A 16,193-nucleotide genomic window follows, 5' to 3' on the forward strand; every position below is an offset into this window, starting at 1 on the left:
GAGGACCAGTAACCTCAGGGTCTTTCTGATTGAAACTCGGGATAGAGGCTGAAAGATTGGAATCATAGCCCAAATATCCGGCACTCGCTGTTCGGGAGGATATGCTGGAAACTGCTGTGTGTCCAGACACACTCCGATGAAAAGGAGCTTCTGAGTGGTAATCAGGTGTGACTTCGGCACGTTGATGGTTAACTCCAGCAAATGCAGGAGGTCTGCCGTTTTTAGAGGTGGGAGAACACAGCCTGGGGCGACCTCACCTTTAACAGACAGTTCTTGAGATAGGGGAAGGCTGGAACCCCTGATCTGCGCAAATGAGCTGCGACCACCGTCATCACTTTCGTGAACACCCTAGGGGCGCTGGTAAGGCCAAAGGGGAGCACTGTAAACTAAAAATGCTCGTGACCTACCATAGGTAACGCCTGTGGGCCGGCAGGATGGGGATGTGGAAAAAGGCGTCCTGCAAGTCCAACACTACCATCCAGTCCCCAGGTTCGACGGCAGATAAGACCAGAGCCAATGTCAACATTTTGAACTTCTCCTTCCGGAGGAAGCGGTTGACGTTCCTGATATCAAAATAGGACGCAGGCCCTTGTCCTTCTTGGGCACCAGAAAGTAGTGGTGATAACAAACACAACCTACCTCTGGGGCAGAAACTCACTCTATGGTTCACTTGGCCAAGAGAGCTGTAACTTCCTGGTGAAGAAAGGCCAAGTGATCCTCCAACATACAATGGAATTGAAGTGGCATGGATCGAGGGGTAGTCTCGAAGAGGAGGGAGTAGCCCCTTCAGACTATCTGAAAAACTCACATCACTAAATCAAAGGAGAGAGGGAGGACTAGGTAAGCTAGTCTGGATCCCCGTTTATATATTCAAAATCAAAAGAGACTAGCTAGGTTTAAGCAGAAAAGACTCAAAGGAGTACGTATGTCAAGGGAAACCAGTAGGTTTTATTTGAAAGCCCTCACCCACCAACCTAGTTGGTGGCATGCTTCATCATCGGGCCCCACCGCAGTGGCACCTAACGTGCCCCGGGTGTGCTTCGACGCCAGGTTACTGCGGAGCTGGTATAATTGCTGAGTGTGCAATGTGGTGAGTATGAAGGTGAAAATTTAAAAAGCCATACAGAAATCCCAGCACCCGAGGGTAAAAAACTATTTTAATAAAACTGGGTATCTGTTGGCGCGTTAAAAAGGCAGACGGACAAAATGGAGTATGGATTATGACCTCCAGTGTCCTGTGTGGTCTACATGTTTCAGCCTGGCCTTTCTTAATTTGAAACAGGCTTTCCTCAGGACCAAGTGAGTATGTGTGGGGGTATTAAAATAAATTACAGTGAGTGTGTTTAAGGTTCTATGTGTAGCACACACTAAAGTGCTATATGGGTGAGAAGGGGGTTCCCTCTCGCTTTGCTACATATAACATAGAGGGGGAGACATACAGACGTACAGGGTAGAGTCATATTAGCATATTATTGCAAAAAACACAGTCGTCATTCCACCGTCTTGTAAGGTGAGTGAGCGAACTATACATGGCTAAAGTGTGGTCTTGTCAGTGGCAAGACTCAAGTGAAGGTTATCTAGAAGCCGGTTGTAGTGGTGATCTAGAAAACGAACATGTCAATGTGAGGTTCAGGTAAGTGAAAGAAAATCAATTATTGTCCTCACACAGTGTTTAGCTGATCAAAGCCTCCTTGGGTCGCCTGGCAGAGAAAGAGACCCTAAAAGAAGGTGGTATTGGTTTTATATAATTATCCGACCTGTAAGGGAAAACCTCAACACCTTACCCCAACAGTAGCTGTAGTGCGCAGCCTCATTTACTCACGAAACTGTCGATCTAGTTCCTCCCTGGACCTGTAATCCTTCTGCGGCGCCCGGATGTGAATGAGGCCTGAACCTCACATTGACATGTTCGTTTTCTAGATCACCACTACAACCGGCTTCTAGATAACCTTCACTTGAGTCTTGCCACTGACAAGACCACACTTTAGCCATGTATAGTTCGCTCACTCACCTTACAAGACGGTGGAATGACGACTGTGTTTTTTGCAATAATATGCTAATATGACTCTACCCTGTACGTCTGTATGTCTCCCCCTCTATGTTATATGTAGCAAAGCGAGAGGGAACCCCCTTCTCACCCATATAGCACTTTAGTGTGTGCTACACATAGAACCTTAAACACACTCACTGTAATTTATTTTAATACCCCCACACATACTCACTTGGTCCTGAGGAAAGCCTGTTTCAAATTAAGAAAGGCCAGGCTGAAAAATGTAGACCACACAGGACACTGGAGGTCATAATCCATACTCCATTTTGTCCGTCTGCCTTTTTAACGCGCCAACAGATACCCAGTTTTATTAAAATAGTTTTTTACCCTCGGGTGCTGGGATTTCTGTATGGCTTTTTAAATTTTCACCTTCATACTCACCACATTGCACACTCAGCAATTATACCAGCTCCGCAGTAACCTGGCGTCGAAGCACACCCGGGGCACGTTAGGTGCCACTGCGGTGGGGCCCGATGATGAAGCATGCCACCAACTAGGTTGGTGGGTGAGGGCTTTCAAATAAAACCTACTGGTTTCCCTTGACATACGTACTCCTTTGAGTCTTTTCTGCTTAAACCTAGCTAGTCTCTTTTGATTTTGAATATCTGAAAAACTCACCTGTCCGACTTGCTGTTGAGCACTGGGGGAGGTGATGGCGAATCCTGCCGCCCACAGGTGAATAGTGGCCCTGAAAGGACAGACTAGGAGGTCTTGGAGACTCCTGTAGAGGGGGCGCTGGTGGACTGGCCTGCCAGTAGGCCCCCAGACCCACAATGGTGGGTCCCATGTCCCCAGCCACGCAGAGGCTGGACAGCTTGCCCAGGCCTGTGGCTCTGGACTGAACGTGGCGGGGCACCCCTTCCATACCCACCAAAGGGGCAAAAAGCAGACTTTGCGGGCGTGAGGTAGAAATGAGGCCCAAGGACCTGGCTGTAGCCCTGGAGTCCTTAAAGCGCTCGAGCGCATTGTCTGCTTCGTCGCCAACAAGCAATGTCCATCAAAGGGCATGTTCAAAAGCGTAGCTTGGACATCACCCGAAAAGTCAGTGAACATCAGCCAGGTGTAGCGTCCTAAGGCTACTGACTTTGAAATCGTCCTGCCCTGAGAGTCGGCGGTGTCCAGTCCACATCATATGGCAAACTTTGCTGCGTCTCTTCCTTTAGCAACTGCACGGGAAAGAACGGGCCGGGCCTCCTACGGGCACTGTGGCAGCACCTGCACGACCATGTCACACCCCGAATGCGAGCAACTGCCCAAGAGACATGGAGTGTTCACCAACGGCAGTCCTAAGCTGGAGGAAGAAAACATTTTTTTCCTAAGATGGTCCAGCTTCTTCGTATCCCTATCAGGTGGAGAGGTAGGGAATGTGCTCTTGGAAGTTGAAGCTTGGACCACCAAGTTCTCGGGGGTAGGGTGTTGGGAGAGGAAAATGGGGCTGCCCGGGGCAGGGCGGTGTCGGGCAATCATCCTATCCACAGGGGCTCCTGCGTTGGGCTTGGACCAAGTGCCCAGAAGGATCGCCGTGAGGGCCTCATTGAACGGTAGCAGGGGCTCCGAAGAGGCAGCAGCTGGTTGAAGCACCTCGGTCAGGAGGTTAGACCTGACCGCCACCATAGGAAGCTCAAGGTTTAAGGCCTCCGCCATCCTACGCAACACCACTGCATATGACGCACCCTCCTCTGTAGCCACAGTAGGGGTATATAGCATGCCAAGGTCTGGAGAGGTGTCCAGAGCACTGGCCTCACCCAACTCCTCTCTCCAGTCAGGTTCTTCTAACTGGTCTGCCAAAGGGTCCACAGACGCCTTGCAGTCCTTCTAAGCCTCCTCTTGTAGCCACTCAGGACGATAGGGAACACCAAGGGAGAACAGGTTACAAAAGTACTGATCGGCGCCGGTGCACAAGTTACTACTTGTGTAACGATATATCTGTAAGAGACATTAGTTAGTGATAGATTCCTTACCTTAGAATATCCCCAGGCATCAGACTGGATTTGGAAAATTTTGTGTAGCAATACCCCTGCACGCCGGCAGGCATCGTCCGCGGCTCCTCGTCCGTCGTCGGCGTACATAGACGCCGCCCATGTGCGCTGACGTCAGTTCTGATACACAGCTTTTCTGCGCCAGATACGCAGAGCCATGATAGAATCAACACTGGTGCCATGAAACTAGGGCCCTGAAAGGGGATGACCTTAACCCTAGATATCGATTCGCAGAACCGGGAGGATGGGTGGGTCGGTAAGGTATCTATCACTAACTAATGTCTCTTACAGATATATTGTTACACAAGTAGTAACTTGTGCATCTTTAAGAGAAACGATAGTGATAGATTCCTTACTTTAGAATAGATATCCCAGCAATACCAACCCCGATGGTGGGTATGCGAACCAATAATCACACCAGAAAGTTCTGGAGGACGGAACGGCCTAAGAAACCATCCCTCCGGACTTGGCTGTCCAGGCAATAGTGTCTTGCAAATGTGTACAGCGAGGCCCACCTAGCTGCCTGGCAAATGTCCTGCAAGGGCACTCCTCGGCCCAGGGCAGTTGCAGTCGCCGTGGCCCGAGTGGAATGAGCCCTCAGTCCAACAGGGGGTTCCTTCTTAGCCAAGGAGTAACACGCCTGGATACACAAGATGATCCACCACGAGATGGTCCGCTTGTGCACCGCCTTTTCCTTCTCAGCGCCCACCTAACCAACAAAGAGTTGGTCATCCACCCGGAACTGGCGTGTGCGATCCAGATAGTAGGAGAGCGCATATTTTGGGACCAGATGGTGGAGCCTCTCTTCCTCTTTCGAGGGATGCGGAGGCGGAAGGAAGGTGGGCAAAGTAATGGACTGCCCGATGTGGAAGGCCGTGACAACTTAGGGGAGGAAGGAACACAACCTTGTCCGCAACGCAACCTTGTCCGGATGAACAGAGAGGAAAGGAGGTGTAGAAGAAAGCCTGGAGCTCACTCACTCTCCTGGCAGAGGTGATGGCAACCAGGAAAGCAGTCTACAAAGTAAGAAGACAGAGAGGACAGTTATGGAGCGGATCAAAGGGAGCACACATTAGGTAGGTAAGCACAAGATTCAAGTCCCACTGGGGCATCACGAAAGGGACAGGAGAAAACATGTGTGTGATGCCCTTCAAAAACCTATTTACAATCGGAGACTTGAACAAGGAAGGCTGATCAGGTAGCCTTAAGAAGGCGGAAAGGGCAGAAAGGTATCCCTTGAGAGTGTCCAGGGAAGAGCCCTGCTGGGCAAGAGAAAGAAGGAAGAGGAGAACTTCAGAAAGAGGGGCATTGAGTGGATCCACAGCCTTTGCTGTGCACCATGCCACAAATCTGTTCCACCTGCAGGCGTATACCGACTTAGTGGAGGGACGCCTGGCTGCCAGAATGACATTACAGACTTCGGGAGGCAAGTCAAATGGCCTCAACTGTCGCCGCTCAATCTCCAAGCTCGTAGGTGGAGACTGGACAGGTTCGGGTGGAGGACCGTCCCCTGCTGCTGCGACAGAAGGCCCTCCCGAAGAGGCAGACGAATCGGGGGATCGACTGACATGCTGAGTAGCTCGGGATACCAGTATCTTCGTGCCCAGTCCGGAGCCACAAGGATAACCTGGGCCCGATCGCGCCTGATCTTCTTCAGCACTCTGGGCAGAAGTGGTATAGGCGGAAAGGCGTATAATAGTCCGCAACTCCACTCGCGACAAAAAGCGTCTCCGAGCGAGTGCAGCCTTGGAAACTCCAACGCGCAGAACTGATGGCATTGCACGTTCTCTTCTGTGGCGAATAGATCTAACCAAGGCTCTCCCCACTGCTGAAAGAGGCCTTGCGCCACGTCAGAGTTCAGACGCCATTCGTGATCCATCCTGCACCGGCGGCTGAGTTTGTCCGCCCTGGCGTTCAGAGAACCTGCCAGGTGTTGAACCACCAGGTTCACGCCCTGATGTTCCAGCCACTGCCAGAGGCGCATATCCTCTTGACATAGGGTCCACGACCCCACCCCGCCCTGTTTGTTGCAGTACCACATGGCGGCTGTGTTGTCCATGAACTCCTACACTACACTCCCCCGGACATAGGGGAGGAATGCTATCAGTGCAAGACGGATCACCCGCAGCTCTAGAAAGTTGATCTGGAGCTGGGACTCCGCCAGAGACCAGAGGCCTCTGAACTCCGCCTCTCCCATGCGGCCCCCCCAGCCCAGGAGGGACGCGTCCGTCACAACCACGTGCTCCGGGTGGGGTAGGGATCTGCCACTGACCCAATCGCGGTCCGTGAGCCACCACTGCAACTGTCTTGCAGTGCCCTCCAAGATGGTCGGACAAGTTGCCCTGATGCTGTGCCCACTGAAACTCAGGTCCCACTGCAGAGCCCGCATCCGCCACCGGGTGTGATGCACCAGAAGGATGCAAGAAGCCATCAGTCCCAGAAGCCGCAGCGTCAACCTGACCGAGACTCGGGCTAAAGGCTGAGAAATCAGAATCATAGCCTGAATATCCTGAACCCCTGTTCGGGTGGATAAACCCGAAACTGCGCTGAGTCTAGAACCGCTCCGATGAAAAGGAGGTGGTTGACGACTGTCTGGGGCGAGCCCGCCTTCAACAACCAGTCGTCGAGGTAGGGGAAGACTGACACCCCTAACCTGCGCAGATGGGCTGCGACCACCGCCATCACTTTCGTGAACACCCGTGGGGCGCTTTTAAGGCCGAAGGGGAGCACGGTAAACTGAAAGTGCTCATGGCCAACCGTGAACCGGAGGTAACGCCGGCAGGACGGGGATGTGAAAGTAAGCGTCCTGCAAGTCCAAAGCTACCATCCAGTCTCCGGGGTCCAGGGCAGCTAAGACGGGGCCGTCGGGAATGCGGTCTGGGAAGTGGAGGCCTGGATGACCAGGCTCTCGTGGGTGGGATGGGTGGACAAAAAGCATTGGTCGCCCGGGGCCGGGCGGTAGCTTCTGGCCACGTTCCTATCCACAGGCGGGCCTGTGGCGTACTTGGACCAAGTGCCCACAAGAACGTCACACAAGGCCTAATTAAAAGGCAGCAGAGGCTCACAGGAGCTTGTCTGCGGTTTAAGGACGTCAGTGAGGAGGTTAGTCCTCACGGCCGCGACAGGGAGCTCAAGGTTTAGGGCCTTGGTTGCTATTGTAAGCGGATCCAGAGGGCCTGCAGCGCCGGGGCCGAAGTCGCCGGCGGTGCCGGGGCCGGAGCACCCGACGGCGTCGGAGCCGAAGCACCCGACCCGTTCGGCCCTCCAGCCTGGGCCGTTGGGCCCGGAGGCGCCAAGGAACCCGGCTGAGGAGGGAGGGACTTCATGGCCATGAGGTACCGCTCGATCTCCTCAGGCGTCGCGTCATGCCCAGGGACCCAAAGGTGTGTGGGCCGCGTGGGTGGTGTCACCCGAACCCCCGGCCGCGTCGCGCGAGCGTTGGGGTGGGTCGGAGGAATGATGACGTCTCTCCGACCTCTCATGCCTCTTACGTGAGGACTTGGAGCCTGACGACCGATGTCCACTCCCGGAGCTGCGAGGGCTCTGACCCCGCGACCCGTCCCTCAACCTCCTGTGGGACCGGGACCTGAACCGGCGCGGGGCCGACTGCCGGAGTTCCGGTCGCTTGCGGGACCGCTCCCGCCTAGCTTTCGACGTCAGGGCCCGGCAGTCGGAGCAGGTGCGGTCGTCGTGGTCGAGGACAAGACACTTGAGGCACCGGCGATGGGGGTCGGTAACCGACATCAGTCGTTCGCACCTGGAACAGGGCTTAAACCCGGGCATCCCTACCGGCACCGTAGGAGTCGAAGACTCAAAAAAACAAATGATCAAAAAGATCAAAAAGTTTAGTCAAAAAAGACTAAGGGGTACCGCTTCTCCGGATCTGCGCTAGCTGGTGCGGAAAAAAGAAGAAATGACGCAGCGCGCATGGGCGGCGTCTATGTACTCCGACGACGTCATTCCTGCGCTAACAACGCCGACGACGGACGCGGAGCGGTGGACGACGCCTGCCGCGTGCAGAGGTATTGCTAAGCAAAATGGGCCTGATTGTGCCGTAGGCGTGGTTCCCTTAAAAAGAGTGATTGATCCTATAGGATCAATAGACTCCGTGGTTCCTTGAAGATTAACATGTAGACCCCTAGCAACTACTTCTATTTGTCCCATGGGACAATTTGTTTGGTTGGTAGTGCCTACTCTGTGTTTGGATAAGACAGTGTCATTTTCTCCCTTTCTAGTTAAATCAGTGTTTGGGTCGAACGTTACTTCAGTGTCACACAGGTTGGCCCCTGAGACCGTAACTATCTCTGTATTTTTTAGGTCAGCGTGACATAAGTTTACATCTTTGTCTTGTGATACTAAAGTGCCACATGCTGGCCGAAGATAACCGGCTATTTTAGTCCCCCCCATGAATGGACCTGTTACAGAACTTATACTATTAACCCTGTAGTTTCCCTCTACCTCATCTTCCTCATTGGTGCTCTCCATGTTAAATACATGTATTCCACTGCCCCCATCCCATCTGTTCTGTGGACTTCAATCACAATCATCCAATCCATTTAATAGACTAAACCTATTTGTTGCCTCTAATGGCGTGAAGGGCTTTAGATGGTTCATTCTCCTGTGGGCAGTTGTGTTGAATCTGGGGGGTACAATATTCCACCCATATGGATCAGGGGCAGGTACTGGATAATGCGCAAATGCAGGGTTCCTGATGTTCTGTGTGATGGGAAAATAATTATTAGAATAAGGTTGTCTATGTGGGTGCTGAGGCGGGAACACTGTAGATCTTGGGTAGAGATACGTTAGGGGACGGGGGGTAATGCAGTTGTTGGCATTACCTGTAGGCCAATTTAGTTTGTAGTGGACAGCATTTTGGTCTCTGAAATTGACTACCACCACATCTCCCTCAATATCCTTAGGTCTACCACCCAACCACTGAAGACGGCGAACATGTACTATTTCGCCGTTGATGTTACTTGCAAATGGCCTGTATATACTCAGCCAATGCATGATTTTATTCTTAAGCTGGGCGTATCCTTCCCGCTTGTTCGCTTCCAGCTCTGGCACACCCGTAAGAACCACCACGAAAGGTACTGCTTCCGGCGGAAGTTCTGTTAATGGATCCCTCTTTTGTGTCCCCCGTGTGTGCCTAGTGCTTCCCCCTTCTATTCTAGCTATCTCCAAAGATGGAATTCCCAAACCCTTCGATGGTTTGCTAGCTGGAATGACAGGAGTGGGATTGGGTTTGTTTATCGAGTTTGTAGAAGGTGGTTTAGGTTGTTTTGTATTTAAATCTTGAGGGCTTTGGAGCTGCTATTATAAGATTAGATGGAGGATTGTGGGCACAAGTGTTGGTTTCAATAGGCAATGGAATTGCTTGTGCAGCATTACTTACTACTGCCCTGGTATGGATCTCCTTACTTCCCAGTTCTAGCTCTATTTTCCCAAGTCTTTTCTCCACCCTCTTTAGTCTCTCAACGATTGCTGAAGTGTAGCTTCTGATTATATGCTCAATGCTGTCTAATGTGACGCTGGTATGCGCTGGTTGTGGCGCAGTGTCATCTAAAGTTATGTCAGTACTGTCCCCCCCTGTCTTTGTGCATAGTTGCTAGGGATGGTGAGGGTATTGTAACTATTCCCTCATTATCATTAGTAGATACAATGTTCGTTGATAACGATAGGCTTGATTTTTTTGCCAAAATCAGAATGGCTCAACTTTTGTTTATGAGGTTCTACCCTTTTACGTCTTTTTTTAGTTGGGGGTGGGCCATAGGTTTTGTGCAGCATTGTTTTCTTGATCATGTTTCGTGTAGTTTTACATGACGTAGGTTTCGGTGTTATCAGCACCTCGGTTAGGTTAGATAAGCTAGTGGGATTGTGGGGTAAGGTGCAACTCACAGCTTGTATATGGCAGGTACTGGGTGTTGACATGCTATCTCGAAATAGAAGAGGCACACTATCCAGGGATACAATGTCGTCATTGCCATTCTGGCTCGCCTCAGTAGTAATATTAACTACTAGAGTAGGGTCAATCAAAGTCATATTCTTAATGCTTTCAATCGAGGCGACGCTGTAACCGCCGCTCAGCTAGAGTTAGTTCTTTTTCTTCCGGAGTTTCAGGACCAGTTCTGAGGAAGTAATTGTCCAGAGTTCCGTTTGTCAGACTCCCAGGTTTTTCAGAAATAACAATCTCAGGACTTAGGGCCGTTGTAGACATTATATTATTATTAAGGAAGTAGAATGAAGGACTTACTCAGGTGTTCAGTAAGAGCAAACAAATAGGCAGGGATTTCGGCCCAGTCCAGTCTCCTCAGGCCTCTGAGGGCCACAGAGAGCCCGCCCTTTGAGGGCCACAGAGGGCCCGCCCTTTGCCCGGTCTTCGCCCGGCGTCCCGCGTTGCGGGGGAGGCGGCCCTTTATCGCGCCTCGAGGCGGCGAGGGTGACTAGCAAGGTCTGCGCAGCCGCAAGGTGTCCTGGGAAGCCGAGTCCGCCACTCGGTGGCCGCCTGTGTTGTTCAATGCGGCAGCGGGAGGACTCTGGCGGTGCAGGGGAAGTGGGTCCAGCGAAGATTTAGCCCTGCAGAGTGTCCGTTGAAAATGTTCAGCCCAGGGTCAGTGCTGCAAAAAGATTTACCAAGAGTATCTCTCCCCTCTTAAAAGTGCAGGCAGACCGCCTCCTGCACAATGAAACACAGAGGCACTGCTTCAAAGTAGCTCTGTATTTCACTGGCATGCATTGCCCCTAGGGCAGCGCGAGCTAGCGGCTGCCCTGGGGGCAGCACATTCGATGTTATAGGGTGCACTCTCCCGGTTTGTGCCCAGCGCACCTGTTTTAAGGCGCACTGTGGTTCAGACATGAAAAGTGCACCCTATCCATAATACAGTCCCTGGTGGTTATACTTTCACTGCATATCTTTTAATCTATTTCTTGAAAAGATGATGTTATATTTGCTACAAAAAAAAGCACAACAACTGTAACAGAAACCTAAGATTGACAATCAGTGACTGTCCAGAGGTGCAATTTTGATGTGAAAATTCGAGTGGGTGAATAATAAGAGTCAATGAAAGGCTACTGCATACTACTGTTGATTGCTAAAAACATGTTTTAATTGTAGAAATTTTCCTTTTAGGGTGGATGCTCTAGATGTGTGAGAAAAGCAAGAGTTCGAGCATTTTTAAAACACTTTACTTAAGTACATCTTGACAATTTAAGCTGTAAGATATTTTAACACATACTACAGCAGATCAGGAAAAGCAGGTAGAAGCACTGACTAACGCAACAATAGCTAGTTGTAAACGTGTGTTGCATACAAACCGTCAATAGAGATCCTTTGGGATCTTCCAGATTACTCTCATCAACATTTGATGATGGTCTTCTACTGCTTTGTGCTAAAGAAGGATACAGAAACTAGTGTTATCACAATAGGTATGGCTCACAGCAAAATTCACAATCAAGAACTACAAAAACATTTTTTATTCTCGAATCAGTAACATCTGGGTTGTTCAACCAAAAATGGCATCTAGTAACACTGAAGATGGCACATTTACAATAAAACCAGTAAAGCTAACACTTTAAAATTGTAAAGCCAAATAACAGACAATGACACCAAGTTTGTTGGGAAGAACAAGTTATTTATCCTTGGTAATGCTCTTTCTGGTAGAGACTCTAACCACAGATTCCTTAGCTTGTGAATATTACCTAGGCATCTGAATACCAGAAACTTTTTCAGCAGTACGGTACCTCTGAACATCAGTAGATAGTGCTGTGCAGGGCAAAAGTTACGCTGTTCCACTCCAGAAATGACGTGCAAAGTCTAGATAAGTGACACTCCCGCGCAACAACGTCAATCTTTTGTCCCCCTAGATACAGAGCCCCAATACCATATTTGTTGCGACCAGTATGCAGATTTCTAGAAATTAATAGAGTCCAATTCACAGAAGAGGGAGCATGGGAGAGGCTTGGTGAGTAATCTGAGGTTAGTTTCCTTACCAGAAAGAGCGTTACTAAAGGTAAGTAACTTGTTCTTCTGATACAGAGTCCTAACTGCACAATTGACACCTGCTGAATAGATACCAAAGCAAAACCTATTTTGAGGCAAGTCTGAGAATGAATTCAAGACAGAAAATTCTGCAAAACCAAAAAAGCAAAATGCCCCTCATAGCGAACCTAGATGTTCAGACAGTAGTGTCTTGTAAACATATGAAGTGACACCCACGTAGCTGCCTATCAGATGTCCAGGGCACTGCACATGCTGAAGAAGTGGTAACAGCTTTGGCTTGGACTGAATGACCATACAGCCCTTCCGGAGGCTGCTTGTTGGTCAATGCATACCAGATCCAAGAGGAGATGGTCCTTGTTGGACTTAGCCCTTCTGGCAGGTTCACCCCTGAACTTTTGGCCTGGTGTTAATAAATAATTATAGTGATTTCTGGTCTTTGCGCTCTTTGACACTGTGGCGCAGTGTAAAGTGCGTGCCCTCCCTGAGTTTGTGTGAGATTGGCCTGCTCTCCCATAGGAATGCATGGGGAATGTCTGTGTCCCTGGTAGTTCCTGACACGTGAGGTGTGCATGCTTGAATTTGGTATGTACGAACTCGTGTGATTGAATGCTTCGCAATGATATATGTGGCATGTATGTGTCTAGTGTGGAAGTGCCACTTCTAGACATGGCTGTACGTGTGCTGTAGGAGTGTGATTGGCTGGAGCTGGCTGGCAAGCCTGGCTCTAGGAAGTCTGTGTAAGTCTGCCCCGGTGGTGAATGGAGAGATTAGCATGCTGATGTGAGGGAGGGGCTGCACCTGTGTCCTGAATGAGGCTGGGTTTTCCCCACACAATGCTGGCTCTGCCCCCTGTGGTGCGACTGATGACCCTAGCCTCCCTAGTGAATGAAAGGGGTGGTTGAGCCATCCAGGGTGCTCCAAAACCAGCTGCGACTGGTTCTCCCCCCCACCCTGCACCTAAAGACAAAGGGAAAAGGGGTATAAAAGAGGGGCTGTGACCCCATGAAAATGTTCTTGTTCTGACACTTGAATCTGACCAGGGGCATGCTGCTGCTGGGGCCCGGGGGAAGGCTTGCCTCCCTGGGCCCTGCCCAGCCCCTGGACTCCTGAAGGACTTTGCTGGACTATGGACTTCCCTAAGCGCCTGGGAGCGCTTGTTCGTTGCTCTAGCTCTGTGTCCTGCCATTCGCGCTTGGGAGCGCTGATTCTTTGCCCTTTCTAGCGCTTCGACGCGCTTCATTCCCCACTAGCGCTGAGAGCGCTTTGTTAATCTAAGCCGGTGCCCACCCGGCATCTGCCCCGTTCGGTGAAGGGGTCCTGGACCCCCAGCGAGTGCCTACCTCGCTTTATTTCTTATTTACTTCACGAAGGGAGCCTACCCCTCCTTTTGCCAAAGACGCGATCACCGCCGCTGGCCCGGGATTCCAGATGACGCTGTTCCCCGGGGCCGCGCCGTGATTGGCTGCCGGCCCGGGATTCCTGATGACGCTCTCCCCGGGGCCGCGCCATGATTGGCTGCCGGCCCGAGGAGATTGCCAGTCCCGCCCACGGAGCGAGACGGAAGCAGGCAGTGGTGCGAGCGTTGCGGGGCTCCCGTGACCAGGAGGGAGCCCCGGATACTAAATTGCCTAGGAGCCACGAAGGCTCCACGTCGAGTCCCGGTCCCGAGATGAGGGACCGGGTGAAGGGCGAAGCAGAGACCGGCGCGTCTGGAGACCCGGTGAGTGCTTTGAGGGAGAGGAGGGGCATCGGGGCACATTGCCGGTGCCCGCCCCTCCCCTCCAGTGCGAGCGCCTGAGTGCTTGGAGTCACGTGGGGCCTCCCCTGATGCAGAGTCCCCCGCATTTGAATTCACAAGCCCAGAGGGGCTCTTGAGTGGCCACATTGTGTTGCGAGCCCAGAGATGCTCGTAGGGGGCATTTTGTCGGAAGAGCCCACGAGGCTCACAAAGCCAGATGTTTCTCGAGCCCTGAGAGGCTCCAACGTTGGTTGCATTGCTAAAGAGCCCACGAGGCTCAAGGGGGCATCTTGGTTTCTCGAGCCCTGAGAGGCTCAGCCCCAGTACCTTTGGTCTCGAGCCAGAGAGGCTCTCCCTTTGCATATTTATTCCTCAGAGCCTGTGAGGCTCCCGCGATGCCCCTCATCATCCTCTACAGCTGCCCAGCACTTTGTGGGCAGTTGCCACGTTTAGGTCTTGGCGCAGTGGCGCAACCTGGACCCTGGACTTTGATGTAAATCAGCTGCTATTATGATTCCTGCGCTAACTGTGGTTTAGATGCTGTTATAATCTATGTCCTATTGCTTTTAGGTGTTAGGAAATGTACTGCGTGTTGTATGTTTTGCGTACCCTGTGTCCTGCACCTCTGAATGTGTTGATGCATCATGTGCCTTGTTCCTTACACCTCTAAATGTATTGTGATATTTAGGTGGTTGTTCTCTTGCTAGTACAGGAGTTGTTAGCGAAGCCCAGGTTCCCTGTGTAATATTCTCCTAAGGTGGTTAGGGTTGCATAGGTGGTGGTTGCCTGGTACCAGTAGTTACAGGTTGTGTGCTTTATGTTCTATTTTGTGCTATATGATTATTTGGTGTTTAACTATCTCCAAGGGCTTGATACTGAGCTCGCCCCCTGACCAGAGTCCCAGGACCAGTGGCCTCTATTTGTGCCCTTCTCTGACAAATTGCTGGAACTTGTCTGATCACCCTTGGGCCCCTTGAGCCTCGCTGAAGTGTGCCTCGCTCACCCCCCTCGGCAGCTCATGCACGGCAACCCGTCCAAGCCTCGAGCTGCTCCGCTCTCCTCTGAGCCGCGCCACTTCGCTGGGTCGCCCGCATCCTGCCTCCCCCTCCTCTTCTGAGCCGCACACATTGGTCGCCCCAGAGAAACGCTTGTAGCTAGCCGGCCGCCCGCTCAAGTTTACTAAGGAGATCACTCGCATTATCCCGCGCAACCAGGACAGAAGGTACTGTCTGTTAGGCTCTATGTTCTAAGTTCTAGGCCTACAAGTAGTGTATTCTAAGTCCTAAAAGTGCATATTCCTGACAGTGGTCCATGTGGCCCTGTCCTGTACATATCCCCTGTAAATTCTGCCCGTGCCTCTTGGCACATTGTAAAGTTTGTGTTTTATCTAATGTGTTTTGGTATAATACAAAGGCTATCTTTATATATAACCTTGTGTGGAGTTTCCTTTGTGGTGGGCCTTGGGTGTTGTTGCTGGGGTGCGTGCGCAAATACTTAACTCATATCCCCTCCAAGTTTAGCCTTGCTGCTCGCGCCACGTTACCTAGAGGGTGATCAGGGGTTATCTTGGCGTGTAACTCCCTTGCCCTGACTTAGGAGTGGTGGTCTCTGACTGACTTTGGCGCAAGCCCTGGCCAGCCAGGGATCCCATTTCTAACAGTCCTTTGCTGCATGGCCTTGCCTTTATTTGCTCCAGTGAAGCCCACAAAGAGCTGATGGTTCACCCAGTGTTCTCTAGTATAATTGATGTAAAAGCTCAGTGTTCTTTTGGGGTCCCTCCTCCTCCTAAGAGGGGTGAGGCAGAACAAAGAACACCACTAAAGTAATATTTTGACTGACATGGAACGAGGTCACAACTTTCAGTAAGAAGGATACTCACGTCCACACAACCAATTTGTCTGGGAAGAAGGTGGTATACAGTGAGTTGACACAGTTTCATGCTCACTCACTCGCCGCACCGATGTTATGGTGACAAGAAACACTGTCTTGAGGGTGAGAAGCTGTAGAGGCAGCTGTGAAGTGTCTCTCAGTGCACATCAAATATGTGGCATAAGAAAGGGAGAGCGTGAAAACAGATGTTACAAACCTTTAAAAAACAAATCAAAATGGTTGTTTAAATAATGAGGGCTGGTCTGGCAACTGTAAAATGGTCGAAAGATACCCTTTAACTGTGTCTAGAGTAAAGCCTTGCCGAACGAGAAACAAACACAACATACAATAAATTTGCCTGGAGGGGTCAATCTGCTGCATGCTGCACCACAGCACAAATTTGTCCAGATATCAGGCACATACAGTTTTTGTCAAAGGATGCCCAGATTCCAAGATGACATTGACCACCTTCGGAGGAAGAAAGTGTTCAGCTATCGCCACTCAATCTACAAGCATTATGATGGAGAATGCCCACTTGCTGCAGGTCCTCCCAGAGGA

At 51.0% G+C, this 16,193-nt stretch overlaps 1 protein-coding gene across 1 annotated transcript in view; it reads right to left on the reverse strand.

Moving 5' to 3' along the window:
• Positions 1-16,193, reverse strand: part of LOC147733678 (transient receptor potential cation channel subfamily M member 7-like) — a 1,990,815-nt gene that overhangs the window by 391,616 nt on the left and 1,583,006 nt on the right. Inside the window, exon 29 of the mRNA XM_086958252.1 lies at positions 11,344-11,417. Coding sequence (XP_086814378.1) covers positions 11,344-11,417 — 74 coding nt within the window. The remainder of the gene's footprint in view (positions 1-11,343; positions 11,418-16,193) is intronic.

The sequence above is a fragment of the Lissotriton vulgaris genome, chromosome 2_1, assembly GCF_964263255.1.
Source record: "Lissotriton vulgaris chromosome 2_1, aLisVul1.2, whole genome shotgun sequence".
NCBI classification, from domain to species: Eukaryota; Metazoa; Chordata; class Amphibia; order Caudata; family Salamandridae; genus Lissotriton; species Lissotriton vulgaris.